At 42.6% G+C, this 13,731-nt stretch overlaps 1 protein-coding gene and 1 pseudogene across 1 annotated transcript; one reads left to right on the top strand and one right to left on the bottom strand.

Annotated features, from left to right (window-relative positions):
- Nucleotides 1-6,873: 6,873 nt before the first annotated feature.
- LOC119288903 (NADH-ubiquinone oxidoreductase chain 6-like) lies at nucleotides 6,874-7,425 on the bottom strand. The gene has a single exon (XM_037568395.1). The coding sequence runs from the start codon at nucleotides 7,423-7,425 to the stop codon at nucleotides 6,874-6,876; it is 552 nt and encodes a 183-aa protein (XP_037424292.1).
- A 626-nt stretch (nucleotides 7,426-8,051) lies between these two features.
- On the top strand, nucleotides 8,052-8,654 carry LOC119288904 (annotated as a pseudogene).
- Nucleotides 8,655-13,731: the final 5,077 nt, after the last annotated feature.

Raw genomic sequence — 13,731 nt, forward strand, 5'->3', positions numbered from 1 at the left:
GCATGTAGTAACAACAACCAACTTAGTTGGTATTATATGCAGAGATTACCTCATCAGCTAGATGCCTCAGCTAGTTCTTATCAGCTAATAAGGTACTTCGATAAGACAAGATACTGGAGAACATGGTGGAGGAAGCAGCAAGTGATTTCTTCAAGATGGCGCTCTTCATTGTTGCAGCTGGATCCAATGACATATTTTGGAGTATCTTTCGCCTTCAGTACCGTTCTTTGGACGAGAGAAGCCTTATCCTTCAGACTTTCTAGATGTGTTGGTGTTGGTTTCCAATCTATTATTTGCTGCAGACCTCTATTTTCTTTCAATCGATTAAGAGGCTAAATGAATAGGGTGCTCGAAAGTTTGTTGTGTCCGACGTTGGGCAACTCGGTTGTATACCGTATGTTCGTGCTCTGGAGATACGTACGATATCGTGAAAGAGATCATTCTGCACTACCGTCAATACGGTACGCTTTTCTTCCTCGCTGCTTCCCGCAAATGATGTGCTTCAGACTTCTGAACACGAAATGGCAATACTTAGAATCCAATTCTTGCTTTGTATTAACACCTCTGGACGTTACCTGAGCTGACTGTGCATATGAAGAACCCCAGTGGTAAACGAAACTTTTGTTCATTGACTACATTGCCTGGTTTTGATAATGCGCAGGCCCCGTGCAGCGGCGGCTGCTTCCCTCTGTTCCTCTGCTTTGGCGCAGCCAAACTCCTGACTCTTCCTCGTCAATTTCATTGCCTTAATGGCAGTAGTCTTATCCCTTTCTTCAATAAATGGAGCCGTGTGACAGCGTAGGTAGTCGCATAGTTTCATTCCCTGGATGGCTAATTCTTAACACTGGTCAGATACCATAAGTTATGGTAGTGCTCGCTGAGCAAATTCTATCGGTTCAGCAGCGTCCTTAGTAGGAGCGGAAGGGATGTAGCGAGGAGCCGAAACCTACCATTACGGAACCGGGGAAAAAGCTGAATCCTAGGGTATTCCCTGATCTGAACTTCAATAACAACCATTGCCTTATGTTCCATTGGCTGGGAAAGGAAGCTGCCGTTTGCCGCAAGTAGATCTAGCTGATTGACTCGTTCATAGTCGAAAACTAATGCATCGAACCCTTTGCCGATCAAAAGATTACGAACCGTCCTCCTTTTACCGGATACCCTTGCCGAAGAAGGGCTGTAAATATCTCGTACGTATGTTTCCTAGGATCTACTACATGACAATGAAAAGAATTGGCTTGAGTTCTTTCATGATAGGCCCTTGCAAGAAAATGCTTTGAAGATGAGGATTCAGTGGGGATGACATTATCGCCATACGCTATTGGATATCTCTCGGGCTTTGCCTTTGCCGAAACTGTTCCGTTGACATCCTTTGCCATCGAACTTATCTTCTTGGAAAATGGAGGATATTACCTTTGATTTTGTTAGAGGAGGTAGGAAGCCGAGCATTGGGAACTAGCCGTTATAGGGTTTCGGAAAAAAGGGTTGATAACTCCATTTGCTTTGTCAATTAAGAAAAATGGAATGTGCTTACCTTCGTGATATTCCCTTTTCTTTGATCCTTTCGGTTTTGAACTGCGCTTTGCCCGTACTAGGTCTTGAAACTTAGCTTCAACCTCTCTGTAGGAATGAAGGTTCTTGTCATGAAATTTCTCGTATGATAATGAATCGAGTTTCGAAACACGGTTGTTGTAGGGAGTTATTTCTTTCTTAAAGGAAGGTTGTCTGCTCCATTGGGTGAAGATTCAATGGTTCTATTCATCCTATTCCTAGGTCGATCCGTTAACTTGGGTTTTGTTTACCAGTTGGTTAGGTCAACTTGTGGCATAGCTGTATTGGACGCGATACGGTGAACGAGTCCCTTTTGCTTTCCGATACTTTCTTGAAGGAATAGCATCCGAGTACAATAGTGTAGAGTTCCCCGCAATAAACATTGCAAAGAGTCTAAAGGAGGTGAAAGAGCTATAAAGAACTAAGGAAGAAGCCATTTGTAGCACTAAGAGGAAGATGTCTCACAACTAGCCTACGGATAATACATGCCGATATAGGAATGAAGCATGCATAAACTCGTAAGTCAATAGTGAATTTGGTTGCATCGAAGGCGGATAAATTCAATAATGAGGGCTGCCCGCAGATCATAGCAATTCATCTTCACTAAAAGCTAACGACTAGAAATCTAGCAAATAGGACGCTTTGTCAATTGAATTAGTAAGTTATCCTGGTCTAGAGGGTGTTCTTCCTCCCCACTCTAGAGGCTAAACCAGTTAGAAAAGCGTCCCCGGGGAGTTTCACAGTAGTAGATGACGTTCCTGGTACTTTGAATAGATAGGATGGATACCCACGAGATGGCAACTATCTTTTATGGCAGGAGTATGATAGAAGTAAAATTCTTACGAAGTTGTCATTAGGTACGATATGTTTACTCTCTGTCAAAATGGGATAGGTTCGACCTATGGTCATGGAAGGCCTCCTAAAGAGATCTACTAAATTCGTCGAGTTGTTCCAAAGAATCAAAGCGCCCAGTTATTAAGAAAATCCCTTGTCGGCTTTCCGTGAAATATTCGTTTGGCCGAGGACTTCCATAGTTGTTCCTATTTCAACTAGGTAGGCCTTCGGTATTCATGCTTCCTTCTCTCAAGAGCATTGTGGCAGTACGAAATCCTTCCTCGGCCTTGTTTGTAATTTTCACTAGGCATATCCGATTTTTGGACACTTGCTGCATCCCTTTTCTTGTTGCATTAGCTTAACCGTTCGCTTCTTTCCATTGCTTTAACGCTTGTTTCAAGCAATAGTCAAGAGTTACTAAAGTAGTTTGTCCTATTCAAAGCTATAATCAGTGACTAATATGCACACACCAATAAAGACTGCTGTTTTTTCTAGTGAGAAATTGAGTATTGTTTTTACACAGCTATAGCGTTTGAGAATTTTACAGAAAAGCAAGGTTCAAAGCCCACGGAGCGGTAGGTCGACATTCCTTCTTCTTTCCAAGCTTATGGTGGTATCTATACCTTTCGAGACCAAGCCCTGCTACAATTCATTGCTGGAAGAGACTGCTAGATTTCTTTTTCATAGTTTGCTTCAGGGTTGTAGATAATGCTCTATCAAAGAGCGCTAGCGTACGTGATCGAAAGCGTTAGTCAACTAGCTACTTGTCCTTGCTTTTCTCTAGTGTGCCCCTTCATTCAATCTCTAACTCAATGTCTTCCCACATACCTTTCCTTTCTGAATCAGGAATAGCCGACTCAGGGTAAATGCTTTTCCCAGGTCAAAGGCGATGACAAGTAGATCCGGGGGTACCTAGAAAGCGAACAAATGTTCCTATGGTCATGATTGTTGACTAAACAGCCCTTTCTCTGATTCCCCATGCCGACTTTGAATGAACTCATGCTTGAATGAGAACAAGAGATTTGCGACTTTGGTCCATGAATTATAAGATGATGAACAACCGATTATGCGACATTTCTCTTAGCTGATAGAAATAGCGGAAATACTACAACCGATATTGCGACATCCAATCCAAACAGCGTATCAGCGACAACCCTATTCTTTCTTTCCTTCCTTGCTTATTTATTCTATTATTCAGCTTGCTGTTGCAAATAAGTAAAGTAGTTTGAAGTTCTCTCATATGCATTTGCATTTCATTTAGTGTTGAATATCCAAGAAAAATGAAGGTTGGCAACGCGCCCTCCCTTCTACTACCAATCAAAGCGTGGAACTAAATCTCCTATTTTTCCAAGTGAAAGCCGGTCTAACAAATAACCAACCCGCAATGAATAAGGAAGGTGTAGTAATGCTATGAATAACCCAATATCGAAAACTGGTAATAATATAAGAAGAAGAGCTTTCTCCCGTGCTTCCAGACATGCTGAGCTCTACCAATTTTTGTACATTCAAAAAGGGGAATTGATTCCTTCTCTAGATAGGGAGGGAAAACTAGACTATATAAGAGTTGATACATAAACGCACATATAGTAAGTATTTTGATCTTCCTGCGAGATTGTTCTTTTCGCTAGAGAAAGAGAACACTTCTTTTCACAGGATTTCTATAAGAATCAATAGGGGTCGCGTATTGGTTACCAGCTATCGAAACACAGTATACGCCTTTGTCTCGCTTTCCTTCAAAAGTTCTTTATTATCCCTTAGCTACTAACCCCTTTCACTCTGCTTTTGGTAACGAACTTACGAACAGTCTTTGCTTGAGCAACTTCTTTTGTGGACAACCTTTCTTAAAGTGGTCTCTCTCTTCTTTTCACAGGCAGAGGTACCAACCTATCTTTCTAAGGAAGACAGAGGGTAGGGCTAGTCACCCGCCGCTCTCTTACTCGTTACTCGCTTTTTGGTTGTCCATCTTTTGTACTCTTAGGTAGGTCGTCTTGAACTTGGGTTGGGGAGAACAATCTTTAGGAGGACTTACTTTCCGAACAAATAGTGTGAGTGTAGTGGCTAACAAAACACTATTTACTATCTTCTGCTGGTACCGGCCTACTCTTCATTGATACAGGCTTCTGCACTTTTTCATGAAGACAAGCAAGAGCTATCATCTGTCTTGGAGTTCTACCATGAAGAAAGAGGATCTAATAGCTAAGAAATATTTGTAGTAGCTAATGAGTTGACAAAGCAAATAGGAAGGTACACAGAGATTAAAGACATTCATGTTATTACAAAAGCATGTTTCCAATACTGGGAGAATGATTATGCTGGTATGAAGAACCTCATGTCTTTGGTTGCCAGTATTAGCAGGATAGCCGCGCGTATTCAGCAGCCAGTTATATTGTCCAATAAATACTGGGTTACAAGCCAAGACTATTTTGTCAAGGATCCTGTCAGAGTAACATTGTGGTATAAGCCAATTACCCCGGAGTATTTTCCTTTCTTTACCTATTTTATTATAGATTTATTGTCTTCACATGCCATGAGATTTCTTCCTTTCTTATCGATTACGGCTAGAAAGAGAGGTTGGTGTGGTCCATACATCACTATCATAGATCCACTATGTACTTGTAACGTTAGCCTATTCGTAAATCCTCAGCACTGTACGTACTCGAGAGAAGTTGCTCCCTTCCATGACAAAGACTAGTTAAGTTTCACTATCTCCTTTCTCAACTCACTATATCCCAGCTGCACAAGAGTAGTCAATAAAATCATAAAAGTAAGAAGGAAACAAAGCAAAGGATCGGATGTGGCGGGATACGAAGTGCATCGCTAAGCCAATACGAATGTATACATATGAACCCATGCCAATACTAGTAGTAGGGGTATTGAACTCAATTAAAGATTAGGGCACGGTTTCCGATTGACTTTTTGAATCCTATCCTCTATTTCTGGTTAAACCAATAAAATAGGAGTATCCACCCTACTTTCATATGTTGTAGTTCCTATACGCTAATGGGTTCATCTTTATAGGCAATGATTTCATTTGTATTCCAATTCATACGTATAACCCATCGCTTTCTTTACCATCCCTACCGTCTCGAATAAGGTTTCCTAGCCTAGCCCATCTCGGTGTCAGCAACCGAAAGAGAAAATTGGTCTAAGGGAAGTATCTACTCGTTCATCGCTTGCCTCACATCGAAAGAGGCATGGCTTCTCTCTTCACTCTCTCCCCTATTTGCCAGCTTCAATAGCATGGAAGAAGGTGTTCAAAGAACATAGTTTCACATCTACATTTTCTCCATTTGATCTTGATCAATAATTCACTTATAGAAATAGAATCGAATAGAAATATCAAGAGAAACACTCTTCTTTCTGAAGATCCATTTCTAGTGGGACATCGTTCATAGGGAGCGCACATCCAATGCACCCTCTACTCTTTACTCATCACTCTTGTGCTCGATATCCTCTTCAACAAGGATTTGCGGCTCCAATCCCTTTATTTTTCCAAAGGTAAAAGATGGAACAGACCGAATCCAAAATGGAGGCGGGTGTCCCTTTCCTAATGCTTTTATAGCTTTTGCTCGTATCGTCGGAATCCGAGCTCTATGGGTATTCAACAAGAACCTAGCTGGGATAAATAAAAAAAGGGGATACTTTATAATGATCATGCCCTTCATTCATCTGTTTTCAAACTAGGAATACATCGTGGAATAGAATTGATCATTTATTTATCATTGTATTATAGAGGCTGTTAGCGGAATTATTGCATTCAAAGTCAAATAACTTGCTATAGTGATACTAGTACCTATTGCGGCATAACGCATTTTTGAAGGTTCATCATTGAGCGCGTATTCACTCTGCGAAAGTATATTACAAAAGGAGTACTTATTTCGATATATCGATATAACTCTATCAACCAAATCATCATGTGGAATGATGTAAACTAGCCTAAAAAAGTGAAAGAAGCCATCATACCCACTCCTCTTTCCCCACCAAACCAACAAGTAGTAGGTTGGTGGGCCTCGGTATCTCTATTTGCTAAGATGGATACCTACACCACTAAATAGTTCCAAATCTTTTTTTATCCCATAGGAAAGGAAATGCTTCTAGGAATTTTTGACTTTCGTCCGCAGTCATACGACGATCTTCACAACCTTCCACCGGAGGCTTGTTTCTGTTTTTTTCCTCATTAGCCATTGCTTCTTTAATCATATGTTTGATATTCTTTAGGGGCAATTTAAACATGTTAGCATCCCACGGGAAGCGAAAAGCTAGAAATAGAATTTCCTCAGGTTTATGAACTGAAAGGAGTTTATCTAGATTTGGTACCAAACCCAGGAAAAACCCTAAACGAGTTCTTAAAAATGCGATATAAGGAGGGTCATAGGAATCCTGAGATTCCCCTCCCTCCGCTTTGGAGGAGAAGCTTCTTCTATGGCTATGGCCAAAAGAAGAAATAGTCCTGTTCATTATATTCCTACTAGAATCCAAGGCATTTCATTAGAGTACATCCTGTCTTTTCACCTTTCTAGTCCTATGCATAGTAAGTACTATAGCCCCAATCATAGCTACTAATAAAATCAGACTAGAAACCAAAAACCAGACGGAATAGTAGGTATAAAGAAAATTGCCCAATGTTTCCAAATTAGTCCAACTTCGTACCTTTCCGGCATAATCCGTATATCTCTGAGAGGTCGTATTTCTGTGGGTTGGTAGTAATGGAATGGTTTCATTATCTAAAATGAAGAACATTTCCCACCAAAAGATCAGTCCAATAATACCACTCACTGGTAAATAGCGCAATACTTCTTCGTGAATCTCCGCTATTTGAATATTGAACATCATAACGACGAGTAGGAATGAAACAGCAATAGATCCTATATGAACTACTGGGGAGATCATAGCGGAGAAGTCGAGACCTAACAAAATAAGTAAACCAGAAGTGTCACAAAAGACTAGGATGGGAAACAAAACGGAATGTACCGGATTTTTAGCACATACAACCATCAAACCAGATACCAAAGCAGGGCTCGACAAAACAGAAAGTATCATGGTACGTCGTCCTCCCTTGAAATGGAACTTGAATGCTGGAGCAAGAAGACACATTCAAGTCAATCTATTACAACCAACGTGGTTGTTCGTATTTCATTTTCTCCTTCCAAGCCGACGCTCTTCTTATAAAAGAAAGCACTCACTGAATTACTTACTGAATCTCGTCTTTCTCTTGGCGCCGAGAATTTTTTACGTGTCTGGGTCGATCAGAGGTTCGGCTTGCTTCTCCCCCACCCTCGCCTATGAAATGGATAACCCTTGCTGCCATAGCAGCAGGATTTTAAGGGCTTCTGTTGAAGCGGAATAGGAGGAAGCCATGCATTCTTTCAAGAATCTCCAACCCCCCCCCCTTTACCTTCTCTTTCTATTCTATAAAACGGCGAACATCTAATCTAGGCTCGGTTGCCTTTCTATGAAGGCGAGCAGCCCAGCCCCCTTGTTGAAATTTGGATATTAGGGAAGCCGTATTTCGCAATAGCAGCTCCGAGAAGCTGGGCTTAGGGTGCGCCTCCTGCGGTCGTTTTAGTGACTCAATTGCCTGGCTTCCCTCAGCTCAGACTGGTGTCACCACCTCTCCCAGTACCAGAATGATTATCCCCGCCCAATGGGTCTACATTCATCGCTGAATGTCGTTGGGTACTCTTCACTTCCCCGCCATTCTTGTAACCGTCAACTGTAATCTGCGCAGGTGTGTCTGCACCCCCTAGAGTGGACGAGAAAGAAAGGATTTTTTCTCGGAGCAACCCCCCAGGTTCCAGACCCAGGAGTTCACTTTCCCGTATGAGCATTCGATACATATATAAGTCAGTGGAAGAGTCAAAGGGTCACCACTACTGAGGATCTCCCCCCTTATCTTAGAAGGGTCGTGTAAGGGTTCGCCGCGGTTCATTGTTGTGCTCACACTAGGCTACCCTTCTCCGAAAGCTCCGTGGGACCACCTATCACTAGTCTTCGGCCGGAGGGGTTTATTGCACAAAAAGGCCGGACGCGGGCTCCCGTAGAGGAAATCCCAACGAATGTCAGATGCAAAGCCCCACACCTCATTAAGATCATATTGGCATACTCTCCTAAAAAAAGAGCACACCCCATTGAAGACGGGAGTGAGGTACAACAAGGCCATTTCCGTCCACCTTCTCACGGAGCCGTACGTGGACGTTACCGCTCATACAGCTCCCAGCCAGCAAGCAGTTAGCTTTCCTCTAGAAGTCATGGAAGTGTGGATAAATTGACAGAAGATTTTTATTTCTTCAAAAATCGCCCTAACCGTCCTAAATATGGACGGAGAGCGGTCTCGAGTTTTTTGGGTCCTCGAGATCGCATTTTAGGTCAAGTAGAGACGCTAGGGAGTCTGTGGGCTTTCCTTGGCATTTCAACATGGCCTCTATCGTCTTTTTGAGAGCCTCCCGTTTGCCCGTCAAGGGGCATTTGACATCCAGAGACAAAAGCAGTCCCACATGAAACTGGGAATTTTCCCCAATGGACGTAACCAGCTCTGCTTTCGCGGTCTCAAAAGGAGAAGCCCCGAACGCTTGCAGTTGCTTTTTTTCTCTTTATTCCTTCTAAACGAGCCTCTAAAGACTCTACTCCTACTTTAAACTTAGAGTCCGATTCTTCCAATTCTTCCAAAGACAAAGTAGAACTTCGTTTTGAGGAGTTTGCCCCCCGTTCGCCGCTGTACAGCCGGTGGCTACTCTGGGATGGATCGAGGTTTAGGCTAGGGGGCTTGCTCCCTTTCTTATGTAGCTAAGGAAGGACCTGCGGGTGGCATTTCCGGTAAATGGGGAATCTCAAGGAGGATCTCCAGACCTTCGAAGTGCCCCACCACCAGGGTTGGCGTTGTGTCGATGACCCCCTCTGGCTCCGGGCTAGAGGTAATTTCGATGATCTTCCCGACCCTTTGTTCCTCGTCACCATCGCAATAACAATAAGGAGACGTGGTGACGTCGTCATCCAGAAGGAAAAAGAAAACCCCAAAGGTACCGAATGGAATTCTACTTGTCGGGCTTGGATTCGTTTCGTTTATCAAAAATCGAAATAATAAATAACAACCTATAAATAAAAGAGAAATTACGATAACAAATCTAAAGTGAAGAAAATCGCTTATAAAAATAAACCAGTCTCCTTTTGAAAGGAACTGGCCAATTCACTTTGAAAAACTACGTTCTAACTTGAGCAGAAAAATTGGTGGCATTTGACATCTAAAGTTTGACCATCCCTACTACTGCCTGAAATCCTGCTTTGGTGAGCTTTCCCCAAGGTGACACCGAAGGTCTACCTCCTTTCGTGCGCCCCTCACCTCCTCCATGAGGATGATCCACTGGATTCGTTGCAACATCATGAACAATGGGGCATCTGCCTAAGCACCGGCACCCCCACCACACTTACGGCTCTATGCCTACTAGACCTGTATTCGGTAAAGCTTTCTTTCTATATGCTAATTCTCATGCAGTTCATATTGTCGATATGAGTATAATTGCCTCGAGAAATAGATAACAATTCCTTCCTTTACCGGTAAATGAATAGGAATCAGGTTAATAAAACCAGAACTGTTTCCGCCTTCCTCTTGAACTGAGCTATTTCTCTGAAATATACAGTTGCACATCATTATAGGAAATCCTATACCTGTGTATTACCACCCGGTATGGAGCCATCGTCGTCTTTGGCGTAGCATGAAGACCTTCCCACGGTCTTCAAGTCGTTCTTGACTGGCTAGCAAGCACCAGTGGAATTTAACCGCCTTGCGGTCGGGACACAGCCTTCTTCTCTAGAATCACGCAAGTGGTACCTGATACGTTTCCAAACACTTTTGCCCTTGTTTTGGAGTCTAACTTGTATGATTTGAATGGAACTAACACGGACTGACATTGTTTTCAGCAGAATTGCCATGGTGTTGTATTATGTGCAGAAAACAAATATTCTCGGAATGACCTGAAACTCCACGGAACATCTTAGAAAAAATAATAAAAATTCCTCACCAAAGATGAAGACCAGGGGGCCCACACCCTGTCCACGAGGGTGGGGGCGCCCCCCCCTAGGGCGCGCCTCCCTACCTCGTGGGACCCCTGGATGCCCTCCGACACCAACTCCAACTCTATATATTTGCTTTCGGAGAGAAAAAAAACCAGAGAGAAGAAATCATCGCGTTTTACGATACGGAGCCGCCGCCAAGCCCTAAAACCTCTCGGGAGGGCTGATCTGGAGTGCGTTCGGGGCTCCGAAGACGGGGATTCATCTCCGTCATCATCATCAACCATCCTCCATCACCAATTTCATGATGCTCACCGCCGTGCATGAGTAATTCCATCGTAGGCTTGCTGGACGGTGATGCACTACTAGGAAAAGGCCTACTAATGGCGCACCTGTTTTGGCTACTAATGGCGCACTACAGGTGCGCCATTAGTACCATGCCACTAGAATATTTTAGTAATGGCGCACCTCATGGAAGTGCGCCATTAGTAACATTTTTTTAAATTTTTTTCTTTTTTCTTAATCTCAGGTCACTATTTCACATATGAGATATCCAACACATATATATACAACAAGCATCCATATAACAATCATATCCAACACACAAGTTTCATCATATATACATACATAGCCAACACATAGTTCCATCATTACATATTACAAAAGTTTCACATTGATACAAAATAAAAACACAAATGGAAAAGAAGCACTCCATCCATGCAAGCTTCCGTGAATTAAATCAAATTTGCAAAATGATAAACAAGAAGTTAGAAGAAGAAGAAGAAGAAGAAGAAGAGAAGAAGAAGAAGACTAGAAGAATACTAGAAGAAGAAGAACACTAGAAGAATACTAGAAGAAGAATAAGAAGAAGAATAAGAAGAATAAGAAGAAGACTATAAGCTTATTATGTAAACTTGATCATTTTGTGCTAACATAAGTAATTTTGGAGCTAACCTATAGGAAACTAAGCATATAAGCTCTCTAAGTTAGCATATTAGAGCCAACTTAGGTAAAATGAAGCTAACCGATGTCATTTTGGAAAAGAAGAAGAATAAGAAGAAGACTATAAGCTTATTATGTAAACTTGATCATTTTGTGCTAACATAAGTTATTTTGGAGCTAACCTATAGGAAACTAAGTATATAAGCTCTAAGTTAGCATATTAGAGCCAACTTAGGTAAAATGAAGCTAACATATGTCATTTTGGAAAAGAAGAAGAACAAGAAGAAGACTATAAGCTTATTATGTAAACTTGATCATTTTGTGCTAACATAAGTAATTTTGGAGCTAACCTATAGGAAACTAAGCATATTAGAGATAACATAGGTAACTAAGTATATACATATTATTTTGGAGATCTGACATACCTGACATAGTTCAGTTCTCATTGTTCTTCTCCTTCTCCTTCCTCAGCCTGATGCGCCAAGAGCGGCGAGGCGGTGGAGGCAGTTGTGGGATGTATTCTTCTACCACAATTGGCATGGTCATGTCGCCCAGCTGTGGGATCGCCGGCACCACCACCGGTGCGTGGTCATTGTCAGGCATCACCACCATCGTGAAGCCACCTTCAGGCAGGACGGGCACGACCATCGCTAGGTCATCCTCAGCCACCACCATCTCTTGCCCATGGTCAGCCACCATCATCTCTTGCCCATGGTCAGCCACCACCATCTCTTGCCATTCGTCAGCCACCACCAGCGCTAGGTCATCCTCAGCCTGATGCCCATCGTCATCCTGCAGCTCCTCATCCCCACTCTACTCCTCTTCTCCCGCACTCCAGTCTGGATCATCCTTCTTGTTGTCTTTGCTGCTGCCAGAATCGCTGCTGCTTTCGCTAAAGCCAGAATCGCTGTTGCTTTTGCTACAGACATAATCGCTGCTACTTTGGTTGTAGCAAGTGTCGGTGCTGCTGCTCCCATTGCCTGTCCAAATGCAACAATGACTGTTAACAATTGATGTGAGACAAAGCCAAATGTAGAGGAATAAGAAGAGGCAGAACACACTGGCATCTTCGTCGTCAGCGTAGCGCATGCGACACATAATCGCGTTGAAAACCTTCACAATGAGCATTGTGGTGTCATCATTGTACCTGAAGAGAAGAAAGTACCCGGTCCGTAGGTCGTAGGCACTGTATAACTTCTCCCAGCAACGGCACAGGTACATGTGGCCCTCCTCGATCACCAACTCCACGTCCCACAGCCTGCGAACCCCGCTGCGGGCCTGTCGGAGCTTCACATTATCTGGCGGATCTTCACCCAACATGTTCATAAAAGTGTCAGGCAGCCTCTGCAATTTGGGACAAGGAGTGATGTAGCAAACAACAGAGTTATCATAATGAGATGGGTGAAGGGGAGATCTCTCGTTTTATATACCTTCCTCGTGGCTGATACTGAAGTCCCAAGTATGATACTGAAGAACTCGAATGCATCCAACTCATACTCCGGTGAGGCAGAGCGGCGGTGGCTGCTTCCCCCCATCTCTGATAAGCAGCAGAAGAGACCAATTAGTACCCTTACAACATTATAGCAACATAAATTTTAAGCAGAAGATAATCAACTACACCAATGCACTTCCGAAGTTCCCGCTTCCCACCCATGATGTTGTTAAGTGAGGACTAGTGCCAAATGCATTTTTGGTATGAAAATACATCACATGCCACTATGTTATTTAATATCATTCTTCTCGAAGACTAATGATTGTTACATCCTACTAAAATGATGTTCTGTCCTTAGAGATGTCTTCTTGCTTATGAGGAAGCAGCAAATAAACACTTGAAAAAAGCTCTCGTCCTCGAAGATGCATTCTTGTTTATATTACCGTTCTGAGTTATGTTGTTATGTTATTTTATTTGAAGACATGAAGGGTTACTTATTTGAAGATGCTACTCCTAAGAAAGGTCAACTTTTCGATCATCAGCCTCTACAATTAAACAATGATGCATTCTTCCTTTTCCTTTCCATCTTCTTCTTCTCCACCTCTCTTCTTTTATTGTTCTCCTTTTTCTTTCTTCTCCTTCCTCCTCCTCCTCTTCTCCTTCTTCCTTTCTTGTTCTGTTTTTCAACTTTCTTCTTATTCTTATTCTTCTTCCTTTTTCCCTTTTTCCTCTTCTTCTACTTCTTTTTCTTTTTTTCAACTTCCTTCTTCTTCTAATTATCTAAACCTAAATCTAGCACTAACCTAAACCAACCACTAACCTAAACCTATCAATAACCTAATTAAACCTAAACAACAAAGAAAAACAGTAGAAAAAAACAAAAAATGCTCACCTTGGCTCCGGAGGCAGGGCTGGTGGTGGACGGCCGCGGTTAGGGCAGCAGCGGCGGGCCTAGCTCCGGGGGG

Source organism: Triticum dicoccoides, chromosome 4A (genome assembly GCF_002162155.2).
Source record: "Triticum dicoccoides isolate Atlit2015 ecotype Zavitan chromosome 4A, WEW_v2.0, whole genome shotgun sequence".
Lineage (NCBI taxonomy): Eukaryota > Viridiplantae > Streptophyta > Magnoliopsida > Poales > Poaceae > Triticum > Triticum dicoccoides.

Bases quoted from the DNA above. Each gene is read 5' to 3' on its own strand.
- LOC119288903 (XM_037568395.1), bottom strand. From the start codon at position 7,425: ATGATACTTTCTGTTTTGTCGAGCCCTGCTTTGGTATCTGGTTTGATG.